This window comes from Varanus komodoensis, unplaced genomic scaffold, assembly GCF_004798865.1.
Source record: "Varanus komodoensis strain SLA01 unplaced genomic scaffold, ASM479886v1 scaffold18_3, whole genome shotgun sequence".
Taxonomy (NCBI): Eukaryota; Metazoa; Chordata; class Lepidosauria; order Squamata; family Varanidae; genus Varanus; species Varanus komodoensis.
Window position 1 is genome coordinate 15,256,925 of NW_025335549.1, and position 26,785 is coordinate 15,283,709.

The 26,785-nt window shown below is 46.3% G+C and overlaps 1 protein-coding gene across 1 annotated transcript in view; it reads right to left on the bottom strand.

The window, feature by feature from the left end:
- TRPC5 (transient receptor potential cation channel subfamily C member 5) overlaps positions 1-26,785 on the bottom strand; it is a 61,099-nt gene that overhangs the window by 31,160 nt on the left and 3,154 nt on the right. Inside the window, exon 2 of the mRNA XM_044427410.1 lies at positions 15,031-15,552. Within this exon, the coding sequence (XP_044283345.1) occupies positions 15,031-15,552 (522 nt within the window). The remainder of the gene's footprint in view (positions 1-15,030; positions 15,553-26,785) is intronic.

Genomic DNA, 26,785 nt, shown 5'->3' on the forward strand with positions numbered 1-26,785 from the left:
ATCCATAAGCTTCAAGTTGTATGATACTGGACCATGTACTTACTACTGTGGAAATAGGTTTTCATTTAAATATAATGGCCCCAATAATTTATTTAAAGCAACAGCAACAGTCTATAAAACCACCACTCCAAGAACCTGGCATTGTTACAACCTAAGCAGTGGCATTGGACTTGTGAACACATTTGGGGATTTGAGAAATCGCTGTGGGCATCACCACAGAGTGATCAATCCACGATGGAATCCACCTGTCACAGCTATCGATCTTAAGCTGCATCTAATTCAGCACAAAATAGTTGCTTCACTTGTACTGGACTGCAATGTCTCTTCAATAATTTGATGATTTGCTAGTGATGATAATGCTTTCAAACCCACATTCTGGTAATATCGAATAGAGGCTTCTTTGAGGGTGGAGGCTATTACACAGATAGATTTTGTACTGGAACCACTGCTGGATTTACATATGGGTTGAGTGGGCTGTAGCCCAGGACCTCAGAATCTGGGGGAGGGCTCAGCCTCCCACCAAAGAAATTTAAAAATTACCATTATTTTTATTTCATTTGTAAGGATAAAAAAGCAGAGGTGTACTGAGGTGAAAGATCATTTTCTAGACTACAAATGATAAGGAAAGATCTACGGTCCACAACATCCCAAGATTGTTTGATCAAAGCAATCTCAGCATAGAAAATGATAAACTGTGACTTACTGATTTTAATGATATAATTGGTAAGTTTGCATCCAAAAAGGCTCAAAAGACACTGCTCTGGCTTTGTATATAGTGTAATGTTATAACTTAGCTATGATTCCCCTATGGATTTTCTGTGTAAACGTCTTCATTAATTCCATACTTTTGTAAATGTTTTAAAGGTTATGAATTTATAAACATTTTTACCAGTGCTAAAATTTCAACCATGTTCTGCTTTCATTGAGTAGATAAAAAAGAGACAGAGATTTGGTTTCTCATGATCAGATGCTATTGTGTTTGGACAGCCCGAAATCTCCTAGCCCAGCTCTCCAAGTGGCTTTAATTCAGGACCGACTGGAACATTATTTAAGGAGTATAAATGCATCTGTTGTTTTAAATTATTTACCTGCTCCATGAAAATGAAGATGTGGCCAACATAAATGGATTCACCATGCCCTTTTCACAACTAACTTTTTGATTGATACTACAACACTGGAAGGAAAAACACTTCCGGTAAATTGTAAAATCTGAGCCCGGTAGGTGTTGCTCTGGGCACCTCCACTGCAAGGCTTATGGGGCCATGTCCAGGAAAGCAGATGCTCAGTTCGTGCAGGCAGGTGCTTCAGGGCACACAAGAATGGAAAGAAGGCTCTGAGATACACCCAGCTCCCTCCTGTGCTTGGTTGCAGATCTGAGGAACACGGCTCAGCGGCGGAGCTTATGCTGCGAATGCAGAACGTACCGATGGAAGAGACATTACTTTCACCTGCATTTTTAAACAAAGTCATCTAATTTGCTCTTCCTGGACTAAAAGAGAAATTGGAACACAGTCATCCTTTAGACGGTTCATTTCTCTGAATGCTGCAATGCAGTTCTTAGCTCAGAAATTCTACCCAAATGAAGACACTAAGGAAGGTTGTGGACAAAAATGTGGTTATCAGGAAAGTTGGATCCAAAAATGTGCACCTTGGGGCAAATTGCACGCGAAAATGAGTGTGGATTATTTTTGTACTTAGTCCTGCATTTTCCTCTTGCAAGGACTGGTCTGAAGTCACCCAGTGAATGTCAGGCTGCTTGAGGACCTGAGCCCAGGTCAGCCTGGTCCCACCCTGAGCATTTCTTCGCACTGACTCTTGCACTGGTTGAGGAAGCCCAGATGGGTGTGCCGAAAGAGTCAGGCCAAGCCTGCCCTTGGCCACCCCTGGGTGCCAGGTCTGAGGATGCCGCAACACCTGCCTTCCACCTGGCCTCCTCCCGTCCTCTGGACCTTGGCCAAGTTCTGCCAGTGCTGCCAAAACCGTTAGCATCCCACATGATGCCATCAGTCCCAAACAGGACTTCGCGTCTGCTCCGTAATCGTTCTCCATTTGGCCTGGAGAAGGGGGGAAGCGAGCAAACACGACATTTATTGTCTTGCCACACGAGTCTGCCCGATGGGTCAGGTTTCAGTAAAAACTGCATGGTTTTGTACAGAGGAAAAAAGACAGTGAAGACAGAGATGGAGCACAAAAGTTGCTGAACAGGCTTCATTTTATATTTCCTCCATTAATCATGCTTTAGGGGAACCACATGCTGCTTCAGGCTCAGTTGCGCTTGCATCCCAGGTCCCTTTTCTTTTTTCTTCCTTTTGAGCAACAGTGAAATTATGATGCATTAATTATGCATGCTCAAATAATCAGCAGCGAGGAGACAATGCACTTTCACCCTCCACGGCAGCAGCTGCTGCCTCCATTTTCCCCCCTTTATTAGCAGGTAGATTGGGGAAACTAGACAAATCACTTAAGCCATGATCTTGATGGGGGGCCTGAAATTGGACATGATCAGGAGTTGGAGACCCCATATTTCAGAGTATTCTTCTTAGGCACAAAATGTTACAAATTGAATTGGCTAAGCTGCATGACAGAGAAGGCTGGGAGAGAAGACTCAGCTTGTGCGGGAGAGGATTTAATTAAGGAATGGAATCCAGACCTGTTAATTGCCAGGATGCAGTTGGATATACTCCCGTTTTGCTTTTTGAGGAGAAACTCTGCTCACAATACAAGCCCAGGAAGCACATGCAATGCCCCTGCATGGCGGATTCAGCAGCCCACCCCTAGCATTTTCTCGTGCATGCTTGCAGAAACAGGGCATTGCACAGACGGGGGTCTGTGGCAAGCTCCCGCATCCCCTCCTGCTCTGTATTTCCAGCTTTGGGAAATTCCAGCTCAGAACCTGCATGACTTGAACTAGGAGAGCAGACGCCTTCTCAATGGATTCAATGGAGTTCAGTTTTCCTTGAACCTGCCCTGTGGATTCCATAATGGGCTGGCTGTGTTCAAGCCGAGCAGGTTCTCTGGACTTGCAAAATCCCTGCTCACTTTTTGGGAGGAAGGGGCCTTTGTGCTAAGCCACACTTGTGCACATACACTACATATTAAGGTGATGTCTGATCTGTTTTCACATGGAAGCAAAGGTGAAGGAGAGAGACTTTCTGCACAAATGAACATTCCGGCTGACACTGGTTTTAAATTTGCTGTATGAATCAGAGTTAAACAAAAACAAAACCAGACCAAGATCTGAAGCATCTCTCTGCTGTTCTGGCGGCGGTCCTTGTCTTTTCCTTCCACCAACAAGAATGGCATAATTACGTATGTCTTACATTTGAATGTTAGAACAGGGACGTGCTTTCTGCTTTGGTGAAAAGTCTGAGATAGAGAATCCCAGGTTTGAATCACAAAAGCGGTGGGACCTTACGAGAGGGTGACATGTGAGGCACTTCATTCTGCACTGCTAGTTGAAGTGGGTGGGCATGTCACCTCTGGGTTTCAGTCTAAGCTTAGAGACTGAAAAGCGGCTCTAGCTGTGGGAATTTGCCACAGTCCAAAGGGAAGGCAGAGCCTGTGGCACCCATTCTGAGTGAAGCTAGAGGCAGGCCTAGGCATGGGGAGCCAAATGCCTGAGAATGTCGTTCCACCAGGCCTCCCACTGGCTGGCAAGTTGGAAGGGAGAGCGGCAGCATGCTGGGATAGACATGGGTTGGGGAGGATGGGACTGCCTGCCCATCCGTACTAGCTGCTTTTGCCAGACCTTCTGTGGGGCACCTAATTTTGAAAGGATGGTGTATGACAGTGTGGGAGGAGGGGACCTCTGTCCTTTTCTTCTGTTCCCTCCCCAGCATCAGCAGTCATATTGAGATCAGCCTATTTTTGGTAATGGATGGCACACAGAAGGTTTGCATGTCTCTGAGAACAGTCCATGGAGGCCCCCATGCCTGGGAAACCTGCTATCTCATTTTGGGACTGGATGAATCATAGCCAGGCAATAAACGAAGGAGCCTTTGCAGAAGTACAGCAGGAAAAGAACTGGGGGCGGGGGATTATGACAAAACAATAAGAACTCTGCCACTGTGGACAGAAATCATAATGGTTCTTCTGACCAAAATCCCTGGCGGGTTCTGATGAACCACTCTCCTTGGCTCACCCTTTTCCTAAAGAGAAAAGCTAGGAGATGTCATGCCTCTGTGCCATTTTTAAATCACTGTCAGATTTTGTCCAGATAAAAGTATTGTCACTGCCGTGCTCCTATAACACAGATCATTCTAAAGCAGATATTTTAAAGAAGTATTTTCTGGTTCCTAACAGGCTTCACGGCAGCTGTGGCATCCTTGGACACCTTCCAAGCCCCCAGGGATGAAGCCAGACCAGGACACCCCATTTCGGAAGAGGTTGGATCTGCGAGCCAACCTTTTAATTTTCCTACAATGCCCTGGAGTGATGTTACATCAGGAGAATTCTGGGAAATTTCAATGGTGGCTTTCAGTGATGATGCAAAGTGCAGCTGCCTGGGAAGCCAACAGTTACCCGAAAAGGTAGAAGCCAACTCCAGAAGAGCATTTTACTCTTCAAGTGAGGAGCCAGTCCTGTTTGCTGAGCAATGAGTTTGCTTGCTTGCAGCTTCAATGTTTATGGATATCCGGTTGAAGGACGAGGCACCATTAATCCCACGTGTAATGCACGTGCAGCGCAGGAGTGGGGACGTGACCGGTGGTTGGAAGAAAGAGCTGGAGCCAAGAGGACAGGGCCAGTGCTTAAGGGTTTTGCTGCAACGACATAGTGCACTCCAGCACCTGGTTTGAAAACGGCTTCTGGATGCTAATTTACTTTATCCTGGGATTGTGGAAAAGCTGCTTGCATTCAGAGGAGAACAAAAAGGCTTAGAGTCCATGATACACTGAGATATATTGAAGAAGCATAGATATTCTGAGCTGATGGAGCAAAGACTCCGTGAGGTTCATAGCAATTTTTCTGAAATGCTCCAAGCACTGTCCCAAAGAACAAATGTTCTCAGGAAGGAAGGAAGGAAGGAAGGAAGGAAGGGAGGGAGGGAGGGAGGGAGGGAGGGATATAAATTTATGTTGTATCAGCAGCCACATCAGGCTGGTAAGAACATTTAGGCTATGGAAAGATGTAAAACATCCTTTGTCAAAGTGTGTGTGTGTGTGTGTGTGTGTGTGTGCATGTGTAACACAATGATCAGCCAGGGACAATTTAGGCTGAGCAGTTCTTGCCTTGAATGCAGAGACTGAAACCAATGACCTTGGAGGTGTCGCAAAAAGCGACACAAACTAGAGACAATACTTGAAGAAAGGAATTCTATTGGGAGTGAAGGAGAATGTTCTCCTGGTTTGAAATCCAGGCTGAAAATAGCTGCGGTGGGTAGAAATGCGCTCTTGTTGCCTCTCCGACGGAGTCGGCCCTGTGACTGAAAGGCCATGGTTCAAGGATGGAGCACCACCTTTGCATGCAGAATGTCTCCACCAGCATCTCCAGGCAGGGCTGCAAAGAATCCTGCCCAGACCCTGGAGAACCAGGCCAATCAGCACAACTGCACAGGGCTAAGCTGCTCCATCATCTGATTCAGCACAGAGCAGCCTCGGATGGTCTTAACGGTTAGCATGAGGAACAGCCTAAGCAGGTGTGAGGTCCACAAGTGTTCCAAGTACCAAATCATATCCACATTTTATTGTGAAACCAATAAATAAGATCCCCTGCATAACAAGACAAAATCTTGATTGCATGTGTACATTGCACAGCGAGGGGAAAACCTCCCACAGTTACTTTATCAATGTATCCAAAACTATGGATGCAACCTAGCAACAGAGCACAGGCCTACGATCAGGCAGGCAAATGAGCTAATCAAGATCCCCCTTTTTTGGCTATTCCCCCCCCTTTTTTTAGTGCACCCCTGTGTATGTTAGCAATTATGAGTGCTTGAGGAATGTTTAGGAATTCTAGTATAAACTGTCCTCCCAGAATAATGTGTTGATTGGAAATTAGCTATCCACTAGCCGTTGCATTAACACTCCAACACAGAACTGAGCTCTAAGCACACGTCCAAATAGTGGGAAAATGTGTATTTTTAGAAAAAAAAAACTTATTTAAAGCACATTTGAATGCAAATGTGCATGAAAATTTTGTTTGTTGTAAAGTTCGAGAGCAAAGTGGAGTTGGGATGAAAGGAATATCTAGGTGAAAATGCGTATTTGTGACACTGATCAGAAAGAGACTGATTCAATTTTTATTCTTACTCTAGCCACCAAAAAAAGGGGGGGAGGGGAAAAAAGGGAAAATCTGTAAGGGGCTGACCAAATCAAAAATTAAAATACATCAAAGCAAATACAAAAACTAATCCATTCAAGCATTTCAGATATTTCAGACCAAAACTAAAACAATTAGACGTACCAAAAGAGCCAATTGGGAGGGCTTGGGAAAGGAGGTGTCTTTCACGGGTAGCTAAAAGAGGCACAGTTGGGCCCCCAGCATGCTGGTGGGAAGACAGTCTGTAGAATGGGAGTCCACCACTGAGAAGTCCTGTTCTCAGATGGCATTCGGCAGGTCCCAACACAGCCAGCGAGCCCTCCTCTGTCGATCTTAGTGAGGGAAGATGATCTGGCAGACGATCTGATCTCGGGTGCTTCAGGTCTTTATAGGTCAGCAGCAAAACCTTGACCATGGCTCAGATGCTATCAGGTAGCCAGAGCAGTGCTCCAACATCGGTGCGATACATGCTCTGCCCTACTCCACATCCTGGTCAACACATCTTGCAGCTTCTGGGCCAAGCACAGGGGAGCTCCCCTAAAGCACATCACAGTAATCTGACTGCAAGTTTATCAATGTATGGGGTTCAGGGACCAGGCTCTTCCTTGATAACGTAGAAGAGGAAACTAACGTGCAGAAGCTAGCAGAGGAAAATGAAAACTGTGGCCAGTTGAGGGCATCTCAATGGAATCTCGAATAAGGAGGAATGGTGGACACCCAAGTCATTTGTGTCACTGCAAAAACAGGATGAAGGAACTCGAACGTTAAAATCGAGAGAGAAAACCAAGGGCTTTCAGAGCATCCCTAATTCGGCATCGGGATGTGGCCCATAAGAAAATGCCTTGCTTGTCCAAAAGGGTTTTCACCAAGACAGAATTAATGAGAAGGAAACTGGGTGGCTACATTGTCTGAGTGTGATTCACACACTCAATGCTCACAAAAGGGTTATCTGCAATGGTGTTCCGGATGAATCGCAGAACAATCCATGCCCTTTGTGGGCAGCCAACTCTAAGTGCTCATTTTGACAGGTAAAGGTGAACATCTCTCTGAATCCAAAGGAACTATAAATAGGAAAGGTCAGAGGGTACTTGCCCAGTGCTGCAGTATAACAGTGCCTTTCACTGGGCCATCTCTGACTTCCATTTATTCAGCGGAAACGGCTTATCCTCTTGGGACTGGCAGATTTCGTGCTTGTAAAACACATGCAAGGATATGATTTTACATCCTGAAAAATTTGATTTAATAGAATGGGATACAGGGAGAAGAACATTAGTGGCCTGCTTATATTTCTGTGTCAAAATGCTATTTTATAAATCAAACACTATTTTACTTTTGCATAACTTCTTTTTTCAGAAATTTACAGCCTTCACTGGACCACTGAAAAAATAAAATAAGAAATCCGCTTCTCTATTCTTGCCAACTCAAAGGTCAAGGGAGCCTCCCATTCACCTCAGGCACCTCAGATCTTTTTCCAAATCATGAGTTAAGTAGGGAACCTGAACTACATGGAAAAAATCAAGAATATATGTTGAAGAGGTGGTAATGGATGCTTTCATTCTGGTGATAATCAAGGCAATCCTCAAGTCAGTTGAACTGATGTGTGGACTGAATTACCAGCAATTGCAGAACAGACCAATGAAGCTACCTTTGCATGCACAAGGTTTGATCCCAAGAATGTCCAGCTTGGGCTAGAAACAGTCCTGCTTGAAACTCTGAAGAACTGTGGCCAGTCTGCTTTTAGAAGTTCCTGGGCCCATCCAAGCAAGGATCCGGCAGCATAAGGGGGTTCGTTTATGTTAAGAATTCCCTTTCAGTGATGACTAGTCATTTGGATGGTTTTCTAAGCCATTGACAGCTGGTAGCCACCGTGTGAAGCTGTTTCAGAACCATGGGAAGCTCCTGCCAACCGCTTGTTCCAACAAAGACCATGGAAAGACCGAAGCCTTCGCTGGTGCCTCCATCCCATTTATCCTTCCTAAGTCCTTCCCGCTTCCTCAAGAGTGCGAGTCCTTAAAGGGCCAGCCTTTTGATCTGAAGGCAATCTGTGTACTTCCTCCCTGTAGTCTCCCACGTGGTACCCTCCCTATGCCATAGGGGAAGGCAAGGTAACTCAGGGGGTGCTTGGCCCCTGAGTACTTCAAGCTTGGGAAGCAGTTCCTGCCCATTAGCCTCAGATTCAGGATCAGAACCTCGCTCCAGCCTCGGTCAACACTGCTGCAGCCCTGGGCTCAGCTGGGTGATCCCCCATTGGCCAGGACACATGGCTTGAAAAAGACAGTGGGTGAAATAACACAGGATAAATCCATCAACAACTACAAGCGACTAGAATGAATGGATATCTCTGTCTCCAGTCTTTGCCACTTTGGCATCCGTTGATCAATGCTTTGATGTAATCCCACTTCCACATTTCTCAGGCGTTTCTTTGTAAAGCCCACACCAAACTTGCACAGTTAACTTCATAGTTTTAAATGCATTTTCCCTCAAACTATGCTAAAAGTATTTTGATACTTCTTGGAGTGGACCAGGTCAATTTGGTTGTGCTCTGTTCTTGCTGTGATCCATGGGTCTTAGGGGATGCTTCTCTGGGACATCTAGAGGGCTGAAGACAGGAGTCTAGAACAAACGCATGGGGTGTGGCACAGAAACAGCAGAGATACCCCTGCCATTCCTTGTCCTGGACTTTGGATGCACAGAAGCCTCCAAGTGCAAAGCCTTCCATGCTTCTGACATGTGGGACGTGACATTGTGCCCTTAATCGTATTGCTATTTTCAATGGGACTGAGGGAAATTAACCAGAGGAGAAAACTTGGTCCAACTGCATATTCCTTGCTTAGGAATAACATTTCATTTCCATCCCTGTCTTTTTGAAAATGAAATGCTATTCCTAACAAGGGCCCTGAGCCCCATATGGGTGATTTAGAGCAATATCTAAGCATACTTTAGGAAGGGGTTAGTTAACATTTAGCTCAGATGTGGCATGGCAATTTATCATTTTCAGAATAAAAAATAAGACCATATATATGAATTATAATTATATGTAGATATAATAAGAGTACACACATTATAATTGCTTTATATTTATGCTTTTAAAGTTCTTATATATCCTAGAAGGCAAGCTACCTTTTTTACAGAACTGACAAAAAGTTAATTAAATAGGAAACATTAGTACATGCCCTATGGTGATTTCTGTAGACTATTGTTTATAAGTGTTGAGATTCGAAATGAAACTCTCAGTCTTTCTGGCCCTGGAAGCAATTTGCTATGCTGAGTGGAAGCACACCATGAATTTCAAATATACTGAGGGCATCTGGTGAATTATTTAGAAGATGGGAAGGACATAATTGTTTGCGATACATTTATGCTTGGTGTGGATAAAAATAATGCCATTCAAACACAGTACGGATCCTTTTCTTTAGCTCCGTCCATTGTTCTTCCAGCAGTGATGGCACATTCATCTCTCCCAATAGTTACGCTCCCTGGCTCAATCGCTCATTCCAAATATATGGAAAGGGCCACTTTGTGGCTTCCCTTACATTCGCCTGTTCTACTTCACTCGTTTGGATTTCAGAGAACAGAAGAATGAATTCAGTTTCTAATCTAGGATGCTGAACCTCTTACAGCCCAGGCTTATGTTCCAGCCCTAGGGCTACATTCCAGGACTGGGGAGAGAAGATACAAGGGGTGGGAGCAGCCAAGAGCAAAAACAGCTGGGCTAAAGTATTCAAACACCAGCACATCCCAGCTCTTAGTGTCAGTAAATAAGCCGGAATGGAGGCATTTCAGCCTTTCAGAATGTGGCGGATTTGGGGATGCACAAAGGCAAGGAAGGCACCAAATCATTAGTGGTCATGGAGGTGCGTTGGAGATAAGAGGAGCTTAGTTCCATCTCAGGCACTCCAAAGGGCCAGACGGGGGAACCAGTAGTCTAGGCTGCCCCCCCCCCCACACACACACCTCAGCATCTGCACCCCTGTTATAGACATGCCTGTGAGTGGAGAAAAGAGTTTTCCACCCTCGGCTGTGATGCATGCATTTATATACACACACCTCCGCTTGTTTCTCTGAATCTATGCTCCCTTAGTGGTGCAAGAATGCACCAGAGACTGGGGGGGGGGGGGAGACTCTGGGGCCATTCAGTAATCTGACTGGCAGCCATGGTGTTCTGTTGGAATCTTGGCTCTTTAGTTCCTTCAGATCAAAATCCACTGGTTGGGCTTCATATTCCTCAGCAAAAACCTGCAAGCATCTTGAATTGTAGCTCTTTTTTGGTCTTCCCTGTGTGTGCTGGGTGGAAGGGGAGAAGAGAGAGGAAGCAAGAGTCCAAATAACATCAGCATCCAAATAATACATTTTCTGGGATTGTTAGGCAGATTTTGTTGCGTTCGTCTCAATTTTGTTGTGTCTCTGTGTGAATCCACATTGTTCTTCTGTCTGAAGAGCAGCAAAGCTTCAAGAGATATTTCTAAAGATAAAAGGTCTGAGCTATCATTTTTCCTGTAAGCATTTATGTAGACCTAAACCCCCCAAAAGAGAGAGATTACGAGTGCTATATGGACAACCTTCCCAGCAAACAGGATGGAAAGCTCTGTGATGCTTTGAATCTGTTAGGCAAGCCATCTCTGCTGGCTATGCAACGTCCCCAAGAAACTGTGAGGGAACCTGGAAAATTTTCAAAGAGGCACTTCAGTCTGTTATAAAAAAGCCCTCATAAAAATGCCAGTGGCACATGAAGGATGGGCAAGGAATATGTAGCAATAAAAGCCCCGGTTCTGTACTCTGTATATATATTCCAAATCTCCTTGTTATTCTTGATGGAACGCCAAGGAGGTGTCATTGCTCTCAGCCAGGCATTAAAATGCTCTCCACTTTTTTGAAAATTCCTTCTACTGCCATGAGGTTGGTCAAACCAAGAGCAGCATGCCCTGCAGGGGCAAACAGAGATGCTCTTGCTACTTGGAGGACTCCTATCTGCACATCAAGGGTCTCCACCTGGGAGCAGATACTCCCACCGGTACACATTCCATCCACTGAACAACCTCGTCCAACCATCCCAGATCATCCAGGCATCTCTTGCTACATCAGGTTTGCACATGGTTCATTCACCATTTCAGAAGGCCGGGTAGGGACGTGGTGGTGAGAGCTGGGTATGTTCGGCCTAGAGAAGAGAAGGTTAGGAGGCGACACGGTCACAGTCTTGAAATACCTGGAAGGTTCCCATGCAGCAGGTGTGACAGAACTGTTCTCTGCTGCGTCAGAGCACAGGAGTAGAAACAGTGGGTGGCACAGAAGGGAAGCAGAGTTTGGCTAACCATCAGGAGAAATTTCCTAGTAGTGAGAGCTAGCAGCGGGAGCCCAGCTGCCGGAGAAGTGCATGGGTTCTTCTTTGCTGGAGGCACTTAAGCCAGGCTAGATGGCCATCAGTTCAACACTGAACACTGCGGTGCTGAGCCTGCTTCAAGCATGGGATGGACTAGGTGATGTACAAGATCTGAGCATGGATTGGACTAGGTGATGTCCAAGATCCCTGGCAATTATATTATTCTATTATCCTTTTTGGTTCTGGCCTAGTTCTACAATAATCTGTGAATTTCCTTTCCCTCTGGAGTTCCACAGGTTTCCATTTTGTCTCCTTTGCTGTTTAACGTCTACAGTGGCTGTGCTGAACCGGTGCCTGGCCGAGGTAATGGGCTGGATGAGGGCCAATAAACTGAAGCTCAATCCAGACAAGATGGAGGTCCTGTTGGTTGGTGGATCGGGCTTCGGAGAGGGTGGATTTAACCTAGTCCTGAATGGGGTTGCACTCCCTCTTAGGGACAAGGTCCGCAGCTTGGGAGTGCTCCTTGACCCAGAGCTTTCACTGGAAGCTCAGGTGACAGTGGTGGCAAGGAGCACTTTCTTTCAGCTTTGGCTGATCCATCAGCTGCGCCCCTACCTGGAGAACGACTACCTGGCGACAGTGACACACATGTTGGTGACTTCCCGACTTGACTTCTGCAACATGCTCTATGTGGGGCTGCCCTTGAAGACGGCCCAGATACTTCAATTGGTTCAAAATAGAGCTGCCAGGCTGCTGATGGGGACTGGGCGTTATGTTCACATGACTCCAGTCCTCCGTCAGCTTCACTGGCTTCCCATTGAAGTCCGGGCCCAATTCAAGGTGTTGGTGATGACCTATAAAGCCCTCAACGACTTGGGTCCTGGTTACCTGAAGGAGCGCTTACGTACATATATGCCCGCCCGCCCCTTGAGATCTGTGGGAGAGGCCCTTCTCCGGGAACCCTCCGTGAAGGATATTAGGAGGGTAAGTACTCAGAGGAGGACCTTCTCTGCAGTGGCGCCCCACCTATGGAATGCGCTCCACAGAGAGGTCCGCCTGGCGCCGTCGTTAATAGTTTTTCGGTGCCAGGTGAAGACCTTTTTATTCAAACGTTATTTTAATTGTTAATATTTATTTATTTTATTTTTTGGCCAGGGTGACTTAAATTTTACTGTTACACTGCTAAATTATATTGTTTTATATTATGTTATTTATTTATGATTGTGAGCCACCTCAAGGCTTCGGCGAATGGGGCGGCATAAATAAAATAAATAAATAAACAGTACACATGATTCAGACACATTCATATCTCCCCACTCCCCTCATTCACAGAATGCACCTTTATTTGTATGCATTGTTTTCTAAAATATGCACATTATCCTAAAATATAGACCTTTTAGCACAGATTCTATCCTAAAATATGTTTTAAATTTCTACTTTGTACATTTTTTTCTGCCAAGAACTGTTTCTCAGCATTCAGAGAAGTGGAATATAAGGATAAATGCATTCTGGTCCAGATGCAATAATTTAGGAAATGTGAATCAGGTTGGCTGCACATGCAGAATGAATTCCCAGGAATTTCCAAGCTTGATCATCTGACCTATGAGGTACCATGTGATGTCCCACATGCATCATTGGCCACCGTGGGAAATAGGAGGTTAGAAGGATGCACAGCCCTTCTCATGCCTCATCCCATTAAACCCTTGATCTGTGTGTCGTCACACCTTACCTCCGAAGCGAAACATACCACAACTCCCAATTCTCAGGGCACACCCCATATGTTGAAAGATCAGGAAGTTATGCCCAGGCGAGCGCATCGGAAACATCGCTCTATGTTTTCACAGTAGCACAGACATGAATAAACTGTAAGTGTGACCAGAAAGCGCCATATGGTCACGTTCTGTACGTGCACTGGAATGTTCTCACACATTTGCAGAGTTGACTAGAGTTCAAAACAATTGAGGCAAATTGGGTACCACTGAAAGATGTGAAAGTATGTCGAGATCCTGTGCAGCAAGATAATTGCTTACGGAGTAGAGAGAATGAGAGGGAATAAACATCCTATAATGTCTGCACAAGCAAGGAATTATCTAGGGTGCAGCAAGCTAAAATAGGTCGAATCCTTCCCAGGCCATGGCTGTCTTTTCTGTGGAACCCTAAATCCCACCCAGTTAGCAACTCAGGGGCTGGTAATTATCTATCTTTTTGCAGGAGCATGAGACGAGGTCTGCGGCATCAGACCAAAGTTCCACACTATGTCAGCATCCTCTGCCCCCAAAGGCCAGCCTGGTAACCTCTGGAAAGCCTAAAATGAATTAGCAGTGGGCTGAGTTTTTCGATTGTTGACCTGAGCATTCATAAGGGAGTGCAGAAATAAACTGTTCCCCAAAATTGTGGGAAGGGAACAGAATTCAGAGACATTTCTCAGGATGCAGGGCCTCAGGGCTTACTTTACTATAAGGAGGTGTTGGGGGTATCCTTTATTCTACTATTCCCCCCCCCCATTCTGCATTGCAGCTTCCCCAGTGGCCAGAGCTTCTTGGAAAACCACACAGAATTCCTCCTCCCCCTCTTCTTCGTCTGATCAAAAGTGCTTTTAATAACTATGCAGCAAAAGCAAAAAAGCCTCTTTCAGCTTCAAGGTGCTCAGCAGGGAGAACCGCTGGAAAGTCCGGAGGGAGAACATCCTGGCTAAGTCCTCCAGGCACTTTCCTGGAAGCTGGAGAAGCTGTGGGGAGAGAGCTGGAGGAAAATGGTTTTTTTAAAAAAGAGAGAGAGCACGTACGCTTCCCTGCTCCTGGCCATCTGCTTACTGTGAGCGAAGCACAGACACTGCACTCTGAGAAGGGGCTCTGAAATTCTCAGCGCTGCAATGAAAGGGGCAGGAAACCAGCCCCTTTTTCAGGGAAACAAGGGCACTGAGAAGGGGCAGGCCAGCTTTTGGAAGAGCGCTCATAAACAGGATGTGATCATGAGGAATACTAAAAAATATGCCACAGTCTGGGAGAAGAGCCTCTTTACCCTAATCTCGACCCTAACTTCCACCTCAATACTTTCTTCCATATGCCTGCCTTGGAAGTATATAAATAGAATATTTCATATCTAAAATACATTTAGGAAATCTAACATGTGAAATAGGCATGTAGGCATGACTGTTCTCAAGAATTTTCAATTCAAAGTTGCAGACTGGTGTGGAAATGGAACGGACTTATGAATGAGCACAAGCAGGGTGGACCTGGAGTAAGGTGAGCCAACCATTCATCCTGGTGGGAGGTGCTAGCCCAGCCTTCCCCACTCTGGTTCCCTCCCGGTCTTTTGAACTGTGGGGCCTGTCACCGGCAACCAGCTTGACACATGGCTGAGAGGCATAATTCAAAACTTCCGGTGGGAAGCACACTAGGGAAGGCCACGGAGGCACAAAGCATCACTCCAACATATGGAAAAGCAGCTCTTACCTCCTTCTGATGATACTTTATTGCTACCTTTAGCTTTGCCAAATCGTGACATTTTTGAGGATCTAACTCCTCGCTCTGATCATCCCTGTGGTTCAAGATGATTTCCAGTTCTCTGGAGCTCCGTGCCTGGTCCAGAAGGTCCTTCGCGAACCGTTTGCACTGCTGGGAGAGCTCCTCGTATTCCGCCTTGAACTCGTTCTCCACTTTGCTGAGCTCCTTCAGTTCCCAGCCCAGCCGGAAGGCCGTCAGGATCGGGTCCTCGCTGGACAAGGCAATCAGCGAAGGGCTGGCCAAAGCTTTGTATATATTCAGTCTTGACCTGGAATGTCTCAGGCTGTCCACTTCGGAGCTGGAGACACACTCCACGCAGTTGCACCTGATCTGGTGGGGACGCGGGATCGTCACCCGTCTTTGAACGAGCAGCTTGATGATTTCATAGTTGTTGGTATGGGCGGCAAGCATGATGGGGGTGATATCAGGGGTGAATTCCGAAAACTGGGTGTCCATCATCAGTGTGGGAACCTACACAAAACCAAGTGGCTGATTAAGATCTTTCCAGAGTAGGCTTCCTAGCGCCATATGACAAAATTAATTGAAATAAGAAGCATGCATAAAGAACAGAGAAAGTCTGCCCTGCTTGAGCAAAATTAAAACTTTTTAAAAGATTTGCTAGACCACACTTTAGCAATAGCATAAGCAAAACTGGCTATACAATTAGTACTGTTTGCATATGTTTTCCCCTGAAAGAATTACTGTAATTTCCACACAGAGGGCCGAACTGAATACAAGATGAACACTTTCCTTTCTATCCTGCTGAAGTGGATAATATTGTCACAAAATGAGATAATGACAATATTTATCCACCTCTGCAAAAACAGAAAATAAGCTGGTATTAAGTCCTATTAAAGGAATCAGCATTTAGTTTCCACATGGGATTAGCTATTCACCATTTAAAGGTGCAATCCTATGCATATTTAGACAGAAAAAGTCCTTACAAGCCCAAGTATGGGAGTGCATCAGAATGCTGGGAGTTGGCAGGACTTCTATTCTTCTTCTTCTTCTTTTGGGGGGGGGGGTCTAAATGTGCATAGGACCACACCTTAAGGCACAAACACACACATGCCCCTTCCTAAGAAAGTTTCTGCTGCCCCATTCCATGGCAACTTACACCTGATAGAGTTGCCCAAATGCTGTTAATCTTTGTTCAACTGAATGCTCTTACTCTGGAATCTTAAAATAGGCACGGGGACAAACATGAGTTATATTTAACAACAATCACAACGGCAGACGCACTCAGAAAATACGTCTTGTTCTGTATCGCTTGCTAGTCCAAATGGCAGCCTTGCTAAATGACTGTTTTCAACAGGAGATATTGCAGACCACCTGACTATACGCCAAAGGGCAGTGTAACATCAAAGCCGAAAGGACAACATGTCCACACTTAAAACATTTAAAGAGAGCATGCTAAACAGCTCGGTAAAAACATTTAAACAAACAAAGGAAAGCAGTTTTGGTTAGAATAGTGAAGATCAGAGTCTTCACAGTCAGCTGGCCAGGGCAGCACAAAGCAGTCGGGAAAGGTCTGGCAGAGGAGCAGTCCTGAACTAAGACCTTGCCTCCAAGGGGTTCAAGGCAGCAAGCACAATCCTCTTCTTCCTCTTCGTTCTGTTCTCACAAAACCCCTGTAGGGCAGGCCAAGAGTCAGTGAGTGGTTTATAAGAACATTTCCAGTCTCGTGATCTGATGTCTGTTGTGTCTCCATCCATGATCAAGTTGTATATCTATTTATATATACATTTATAAGTACACATACTACATGGTCAATAAAGCTCAGACAAGGATGATTACATTCACATCCTGCCTCTTTTCCTCCTCCAGGTCTCCTGAGGCACCTTGCATGACCTTCTTGCTCTTCTCCATTCATCCTCATGACAACCCTGTGAGGTAGGCAGGCTGGCAGTCACCCACTGAGCTTCACAGCTGCGTGGGGACCAACACCTCAATTTTCTGAGCCCCAGACCAACACTCGACCCACTAGGCTACATTGCCTGTCCCTCACTTGCATATTGTCTTCTCGTCTGCCGCCGTGGAGGGCCAAAAAACAGCCCCAAGGAAAGGCGGCAACGTCCAAGCAAGGCATGCTTGGGAAATTCATCTAGAGATTTGTTGGCTTTGCTTGCTTGCTTGATTTGTTTCATTCTGATTCGATTCCACCATTTTCCTGCAAGAAACCCAGCTCTACTTTGTCTTCACAAAGGTGACTGGCCCAAAGTTTCCCAGGGAGTTTCAGGACCAAGCGGGGACTGGGACCTGGATCTCTGTGCTGCTCCCTAACCATTCTGCAACACTGTTATTTTATGTCTGCTGCAAGCAGGGGTGGGCAACTTGTGCCCTCCATAAGCTTTCGCTACAGCTCTCCTTCTCCCTCTCCAATCACAGCAGCTGATGGGGTTGTAGGTCAAAAAAGTCTGGACACAAGTTCTCCACCCTTGATTTAAAGCGCAGTAATTCCCCTCCCTAAATGTCATCCACGCATATAAATCAGCGCAAGCACATGTTATGCAAACGGATGTCCTTTTGGTGTGTGAGCATGATGCATTGCTTCTTTTTTTAGTGACACTCACATAACCCACACAGTAGCAAGCTCCCCACACAGGCCAGGGGCCTGAGCCCTGGAATCCTTCCCCAGGGCTCCTCTCCCAGGCACTGCCGCTTCCTACCAGCTTCGTTCTGCTTCACCAGCTCTCTCCACTCCCCAAGAAGCAGCACATGGGCTTGGACTTCATCCAGTAAGTGTCTGACGCTCTTGCCTCATCAGCAGGAGACCCCCAAAAGACCCAAGAACATGATTACTGCAGAAGAGCCACTTATCACCACCATCAATATGAAGCTGATTGGAAAGACATGTCCACAACGGCTGGGCCTCCAGTGGCCAATGAAAACAGGCAGGTTGCAAAGAAGAAGCTCCAGTTTCACAGCCCATGTGACAAAAGTCCAGAGAACAGGAGGAAGCCTGGGTTCCAAGCACCAGTTCAGACAGGGACAGATCAGGTGATGCTCTCAGACAGGGGCACAGTTAAGACATCAGTTTTGTTCGCAGGATGTGTTTTGACACAGGGTGCATGAGCCCTACGATACAGTGGGGAAAGATCCCAAACCCCAACCCCAACCCTCTCGATAAGTACCTCTGTAAGTACCACAAAGAGGAAGGTCAAGATCTCTTCTTGCTGATACCAGAGCATGGAACACAGAAAAAATCAACTCAAGTTGCGACAACCCAGATTCAGGCTGGTCATCAGGGAAAGCTTCCTCACTCTCAGAGCAATATGGCAGTGGAACCAGCTGCCTGGAGAAGGGGTGGGCTCTCCCACACTGGAGACATTCAGAAAGAAACTGGGCAGCCATCTGAGTGAGGTGGTGTGAACTGGGGACCAGAAACAGCAGGGGGTTTGGCCTGATGGCCTTCATGGCCCCCTCAAGCTCTCCTATCCTATGATTCCATGGTCTCCTAAAGGCTCCAGCGCATTGCCACCTAGCTATCCCCAGAAGCCCTGACCCGACTTCCAGGCTGAGGAGCTGCACCCCTGCTTGAGGGCTCCTCCTCAAATAGGTGACATGTTCAGAGGCCTTCTTCTTCACTCAGGGAACCAAGCCTGAAGAGGGAAACTCACTTGCTGATTCTGTCTACTCTCCTCTAGGGAAAGGGCCAGCTAAGGAAGCAAACCAAGCTCCACAAGAAAGCACGCGCGGCCAAGTTCACAGCGCCTGGCAAAATGGCTGATCAAAAGTCTGCCTAACCTCCCACACACGCTTCTCTCTCGGTGTTAAGCTCATGCTGTTATTCAGAAGAAGCAATTGTTGCTGGAGCACCTCCATGTAAAAGGGGAGCTGGGGAAAGAAACGTCTCAACAAGAATGAGACGTACGTAGTCTAAAAGCTGCCAGCCTCACGGCTGCGTGCTATTAAGGCATCAGCGAATCTCATCGCTGCAACGGGAGCTAATGCAAGCCCCCGTGGTGGTTTATTATTGACATCTGGAGCTCAGAAGCCTGAAACATGAGTGCACCGCGACCTTTCCAAACAATTCCTCCTGCAACGGGGCCGAGCTTGTTTGTGGCTGGCAGCCCTGTTACCCACGGCACCCGGTACTTCATGCGCCCTCGCCAGCCCTCTCTTTGGAGCATGACTAATGGCAGGTGAACACGTGTATGTTTGCCTTGTGACTGCTGAAAGCACTTCATGGAAAGCATTGTCAAATGATCTCGGGGGCAGCAGCTTGCTGTGCAGTCTGTACAAAACTATCAAGCTGGAATCTGGGGCGTGTGAAACCTGCTTCTCTAGTCCGTAGCTGCCCATGTAGCTGTTTGTTTTATTCCTTCCACTGCAGCCCGGGCTGTATACAGATGCGCCGTAGTTTCTTGGATGTTCTAGGGGGTCGAACTACATGTTACTTTAATTGCAGAGTGTGACCATTCAGATAAGAACCAGGGCATACATGGGGGGCAGCAATGCCCCCCATTCCAGAAGTTCCATCCTTCCCTGAGCAGAGGTTTTAAAAGTGGGAGGAGCCTCTACTGATCTTGGTTGAATCTGTATATAATAATATGCCACCCGCACCCGACCTCGCTCATTTTCATTCTCTGTAAGTTGATTTGCTCCTCACAGGGGAGGGGTTCAACCAAAAGGGGTTCAGCAGAGTGACACCACAGTGAGTTTTGGGTGAGAAATACCAAACAAACTTCTTGCTTCTTCTTTTTCTTTTCCTTCCCTTACTGCCCGATGACTGCAGCTCGCAGGGCAGTCCACAGTAGTTCATCTACACTATTTTGTGCTGGTTAACGAGCAAGCCTGCAGGTAGCCAGTGACACAGCTAGGACTGGACTAGGCCAAAGGGCTTGGGTTAGGCTTAGGTCGGGCCCAAAATCCAGAGCGCCACAGTCCAAAGGGCCCAAACGACCAGTGAGCATGGCAGATGAGGCTGGTGCCACAACAGCATCAGCACCTGGCTGGCAGAAACATCACGGGGTACCCTGGTGCAGCCCCCTCCCATTCTTCTTATTTCCAATTACATTTTACTGTCAGAGTGCAGCCAGCGAGGCATGTACAGATGCTTAGTTTATTATTCCATTTGAAAAAGACATTATCCTTCTCCACAATAAAATGGTGTGTGCTCCCCAGTAAATTTGCTTTAGCTGCCGGGCAGCAGAAGCAAGCTCCATTTTGATTCCTGTAGCCATGGTGGTGATTTAAGTGAATTTCAAAGGGGGAGGAGCACGTGTTTGCTCCCTCACCGTCTATTTAATTAGGGCTTGTTTGTTTTCTGCAGCACTGCAGAACATGGAAGCCGGGTCAAGGAAGGGGAGTCTGTGCAGGGGTGGGGGAATTAGCCACGTGCCTCACAAATGAACACAGCAGCCAAAATGAGGAAGAGCGTGGACTTCCCATGACCACAGAAAAGCGGAGGCGTAAGAGCATGACGTCTGGGGTCCACAGCAGCTTGATTCCGTGCCAGATCAGAGTTTAGGGTTCTGAGTTGGTCCTTCAAGGAGCCATGTATCCACTCCTTTCTTCACACTCAGCAGTTCCCTCCCTTCTTCCCGGCAGTGAAGAAAAATAATAGTTGGCCATTTGGCTCCTTCCTCAGTACATTGGAACTGGATAGCCCACACTGGTTTGGAGGACGATATGAAGCTATGCCTTTCCACGAAGCAAGACAAAAGGCCAGACTAGAGAGGAAGATTCTAAGAGCCCAAGGTTCCTTGAGGTTCTTTCCAAATGGTTCTAGCCCATGATCTGGCATTACATCTAAAACAAGTCCACTGGCCTAGAATGCATTCAGGATTTCCTGATAACCCTGAGCAAAGTTGCCCCATTTCTTGGAATAGAGCAGAAAGTAGGAGAAGAATTGGGTGGGCTGCCATGGGCTTTTTGGAGGAAAGGGTGGGATATAAACATGGGAGTAACTGTATCATGCACAGGACTTCATATTGCCCCACCTGTCATGCCAATTTGGTTGTGAATATTAGCCATAGCAGAAGTCAGAACCTGGACTTTCCCATGCTTCTAATCCTCAAGCTTTGTCGCTGTGATGCCAACAGCTATGCATGAGATCAAAAACCCAGATTTTTGATGCCGAAGACAAGACTTCTATAGGATGGGGGGAAAAGAGGCCTTTGCCTGTTCATGCTGACTGGCTGTTTTAAACTTGATTTGGTGGCATATTTAAGTGTTTAAGAAATGAGGAAGCCCTGTGGGACTCGCTTGTATACTGAGGGAGCAGATGTGTCTTGAGCTGCTGACAAGGGCAACCAAATTCGTCAGCACCTGCTTCACTCATCCACGTGCCTGGGATGTGCTGGAACTGCACAGACTGTCAGAAGTTGTTAGTGCTTTTTATTGCTCAGACTGCAATTGTAGTTTTGTTGCTATTTGAATTACACATCCAGGAAAGGTTCCAAATTGGATATTACTACTCAAGAACAATCCTGAAGTCATTCCGGGTCTTGTCCTTGTCCTTGCATCTCCGAACGTGAAGATCGGGCTGGAACCTGGCCCTTTGCATGCAGCAGAGTTTTTTTCCACACTCGGTCTTGTCCAGGAAGTGAGCCAAGCTGAGATCGAGTCCACAAATGCTCGGGACTCCTAGTGGCTACTTTGCACAAAGTATGCAAAGTCACATGAATGGAAGCAGGACTTCACTTGCATGCAAGCCAGCTTCACAGATCCCCTTGGACTTGCCTCCTGCTGGAGGCCCCCAGGGGCACTGGGCCCCAGGACATTTTGGGCAGAAAGAAAGTGGGCAGAGTATGGGGAAATTTGACAGAATCCCAACCCCAAACTGGATTCTTCACACATTGCTCTTTGCAGCTGCCAAAAAGGCTCTGAAACTGTAGGAAGAAACCAGAAAGAGTCTGGAAGTCCTCTAGAAGAGCCTTCTTCAGCTTGCTGCCTGATGGATGCTCTTGACTCCACACCGAAGGGGCAAAAGAAGCCCCAGGCTGGATCGGGCCTTGCTAATCAAGCATTCTCCTCTCACAGTGGTCCAACCAGATGCCAATGGAAAGGCTGCAAGCAGGACACACTCCTCATGTTCCCCACCACTGGTTTTTGCAGGGACATCCACCCCGACCACTGGCATGGTGCTGGTACTGGTGAAAGCTGCAGTCCCTAACATCCCAGGGTACCAGGTTGGGGAAGATTAATCTTGAATGCATCCAAGTCAGTGTCTTGCCTCTGAACAAATGCCTCGCCTGGAATCCACCCACTTCGGGGGAGATGGGTGAATGGCTACCCAGTTTGGTGGGGACTGGTTCTTTACCACTGAAATTGGATCTCAGGCTTCTAGCGAAGCCTGAGCTTTCTGCTTGGCTTTGCTTGCGTTCCCTCTTGGCCCTTGCTCAGATGTTCTGAATGAATACAAAGGATTTCATTTCATTTCATGGCAAGGTCTGCAGTGTATAAAGCGACAGGCGTCCACCCATATGCATTAAGTAATGGAAAAGCTGAGCCCTTCTCTTCTGTTTATGACTTCTCATTTTAGTGGTTATAATAAACACTGTGGAGAAGTTTATTACGGTGATGAATTGTGTACTTTATAGTACTGCTGCTCCAATTATTAAAGGTGTCTGTTATATTCCATTTATGCCAACTTTTCCCAAAGGCCATGCTGGATGGGGATGATGGAAGATGTGGTCCAACACTTCTGCAGGGCACCAAGTTGGGGAAAGGGTGTTATTCATAATAAAGGGATGCCAGAAAGAATAATATGAATTGGAACAGTAGATAGGATGATCTCCATATGCTATTTGCATTAACTACAATCTGCCAAGAACAGCTCTCAGAAGTTATGAGGTCTTTCTATTTGTGCTGCTAGAGACTGATACACAAAAAAGACTCTTTGTATGTGTAAAATCAAGTTTCATCCATTCCAAAGTACCTCCTCTATCTGGGGACGCTGATATTGTGCCTACAGGTGCCTCCCTTGATTCCTGCCAAACTTCCTACCCCTCCTGATTTTTATCTATCATCATCACCATTGTTGTTATTATTATAAATTGAAATTAAGCCTGTGGCAAATCGACAGACCAGCCTCTAATGCCAGCATCGTCTGCAAAGATATTCATCTGCCCCAAAATAAACAAAAACACGAGAGGCATTATGGGGAGATACAGAAGCAGGGCACAGAGCAAGGGGAGGGGTGAGGGTGAATAGACGAGTCACTTGCATTTTGCTTTTGTGTGTAGTTTGGACCCTGTTAGCTAGGGGTGGCAACTTGTCCTTGGAGGTATTTCATTTCTTTTATCTCATTTCTATACCGCTTAATAGCTAAAGCTCTCTGAGCAGTTTAAAGAGATTAAAACCTTAAACACACAGTAAGGTTGCAATTTTTAAAAAACTGAACAAAGTTATAACAACTTTAAAAGATCTGTGGTAAATCCCAGGAACCATGAAACTACCGTCATATGCTTCCAAGTGTCTGCAAACAGAGGAAAGTCCTAACCTGGCAGTGCTTGCGTCAGGGATGCTTCAATAGGAAAAATACTCCATAATCGGGGGCTACCACTAAGAAGGCCTCCCCTTTGTTGCTGGCCTCCAAGTAAGCTCTTGCTTGATGAGTGTCCGTGTACGGATGGGATCATACCAGCAAAGACACTTACTGCTGAGCTGAGTAAGGCCAAAACCAGCATCTTAGCATCAGGTCACCAAATTTCAGCAACCTTCTGCATGCTATGATCCGAGCTCTAAGAAGAATAATCTGTCCCTCTCCCACCAGCCGAAATGAGGTTTTTCCTGAGACTAATTGCTGGTTGGGACAATATTTGGAGTGCGGGAAGTCAAAGAGCGGAGAGAAGGGTGGAGATGAGATTCCAGGGCCATGGATCCTCCAAAGGGATCCTTGTATTTCTTTTATAGAAGTGAAAGGGGTAAATCATCCAATGCATTCTACTAGTCCACATTGATGAACATGCGACACTCCTGCTTACAAAATGGAACAGATTATATGTGTGCTTTGCCATCCCCCTCCCCATTGCTCCATGCAAAGAGCTATTTAAATGCCAGGAATCAGAATTATGGTGGTAGCTGTGACTAAGAACCAGCAGTACATTTTAAAAAGACTGGGAATTAATCTTGCTAAAGAGCTTACCCCCTCAAATTCGCTTAATACCTTGTACGGTGGCATTTTATACAATATACATTTTGCAGATAAGCTGCTTTCAAATCGAAAGAAAACATGCTCACTAAAGCAATTCTATGGGTAGCCATTTTAATCATTAACGTGGATGCCGTTCAGCAGAAGTTTTGCTCAGCTTTCATTAGGGAGAGTTATTCTAAGGGGATGGGAGCAAATTTGGCTTCTTAGAACACAATCAGAAGCACGTTTGGACAGAAAAAAAATGCCAGAACTCTATGTTGGCTGGGCATGCTGGAAATTGCTGGAGTTTTTTCTGTCTTAATATATGTGGGATTGCACCCCCAAAGCCCTGTCCATTTATCCAAAGCACACTTACTCCACCCAACAAGTTCTCTTTATGCATACCATTTCCCTGCTCTTCTTCTGCCACAAGGCTCAGGGGAAGACTGTGCCTGCAGAAAAGAGGTGCAAACCCTTCCCTAGTTCTCTAATCCTCCAACTTCATCAGGGCAACCATGCAACTATTATAATTAATTGCACATACTGGAATAGAGATGGTGAGAATTTCTTTTCCATTCCTGCCATTGGAGGAGCGATTCTAAGATACACCTCCACAGTTCATAACTCACCAAGTTGATCGAAGCCCTCCAGGCATTGATTATGGCCTTCCTGGATACATCAGATGTTCATCGGCCTTCTGGTGGTGGGCCTCCATATCTGGTGAGCTTTGCAAGGTCTAAGCTGTGCTGACTTGCCCCAGCTCTGGCCTGTCCTCTCCCTTCTGACTTCTCTTGGTCTTTATGAAACAGGTTTCCTGCTTGCATCGGCAATAATTAAATAAAGTGCCTTTTGATTTTCCCTTTCCCTTTTTTTTCCTGTTGGCTCATTTGGATGAAATCCCTTTCCAGGGCAGTGCTTAATGACAAAGGCTATCACTAGCTCTTCATGAGTTATTGCTGCGTCAATAAAAGCTAAGGAAAAGCTCAGGTGTTGGCAGAGACCAGATGTTGGCTTTTCTAACTCTTTACTGGACCGTGGACAGAAAATGGCCTAAGGACACCTGGCCCCATTGTGTCCTGTCTGTCTCAACTTTTCAAGCTGTTCAGCATGATTCCAATAGCGCCACTTCCTTCCCCATTAGCCCTGACTTGGTAGCCTTCGCAGCAACTTTGGGGCAGGAATGGGCACTCTCTTTGCCTTCTTACCACTGTTAGCGAGGGCTGCAGAGGCAGAGTTCTCCTGAAGGACGCAGGAAGAGCCCTGACGAAGCAGGCTGAGGGGTCATCTGGACCAGCACTCTCTCCACATGGTGGCCAACCAGCTGCTCCCTGGAGCATGATGCAAGGGCACCTTCCCCTGAATGCTCCCCTCTAGCTAGCTTCACACTCCCCACAAGCTCACAGGAATACATCCAGCCAGGCTGTTCAAGCTGAGGTTGAGAAAGGGTGGGGGGGGGGACAGAGTAATTTTTTTTCAGGGTATACATCCTCTGTTAGTAGCTGCTGCTTCAGTTCTGAATCAGGCTAGGAGAATGCTCTCATCTCTTCTGTTTCTTTCATTTCCAGGCTGATACCACCGAGGTGCACAGCTTCTGTTTCTAAGCAACTCTGGATTGCACCATATCCCAACCTAAATGTTCCCCAGCTTGGCCATACCATCCATTGGGATCATGGAAATAGGTGTGAGAAGAAGGGTGGCATTGGTGCTTTTCCTAGTGATGTCATAATTTCCCAAAGTCTTGCTTCTGAGGCTGTCTTCCCCTTAAGGGAAAGGAGCACTGGACGTGTTTTCTCCTCTAAGGTCCCAAATTCCCCCAGTGTGGCCACTCACCCTCCACTCCCTCTCCGTTCCCCGTAAGTACCTATTGTAGCACCGGCAACAAGCAGCTCCAGCAAAGACCATGAATGGACTACGTTACACACAGAATCTCTGCGCAGAAAACAGGAAACCAGTTTTCAGTGCAAAAGCCTTTACATCAACCCAAAGGCCAGAATTATTAGCCAGCTCCACTGAGGGTGGACACTTTTCCGTAATAAGTGCTAGAGGATTCGTGGTAAGGCCGCAATAGCTGGCCCCTTTCCTCCTCAAAAAACTAACGTCTCGCCTCTGTTTATTCTTGCATGGCACATTCTGCAGTGCGGAACACACCAGGACAGGTTTCTGCTGAGCTCTGCTCTTGAGGCCCACTGACCTTTGAAGCAAAATTCAAGCCTATATAACAATTTCACCCTTGATATTGGTGTTTTCGGGAGGAGCCATTCCTGCTTATAGAAATCCCATCTGCCAGCCAGATATTAATTTGAAGCCATCCGCTGTGCCTCTCGATGGCAGATGAGAAGAATGTTGACAGGGCTGTTATGTAGACTTTTGATGTCAGTTACATGAGCCAGAAAAAGAAAAAAAATCTGTGGCTAGGGAAGGGGGAAGCAGAGGGTGGAACTAAATTGAAGCCTATTCTGTTTTTTGTTTTTTAATAAGTACTTGATTTTTTCAGAAGAAAAGTAAGAAAGTGTCTAGGACAGGGTTTCAGCAAAATGCTCTTGAGAAAGCTCTGTTCCAGACTTGCAATCAAAATGCTGACTAACGCAAACGGTTAATGGGTACATGAATACACTGATGAAT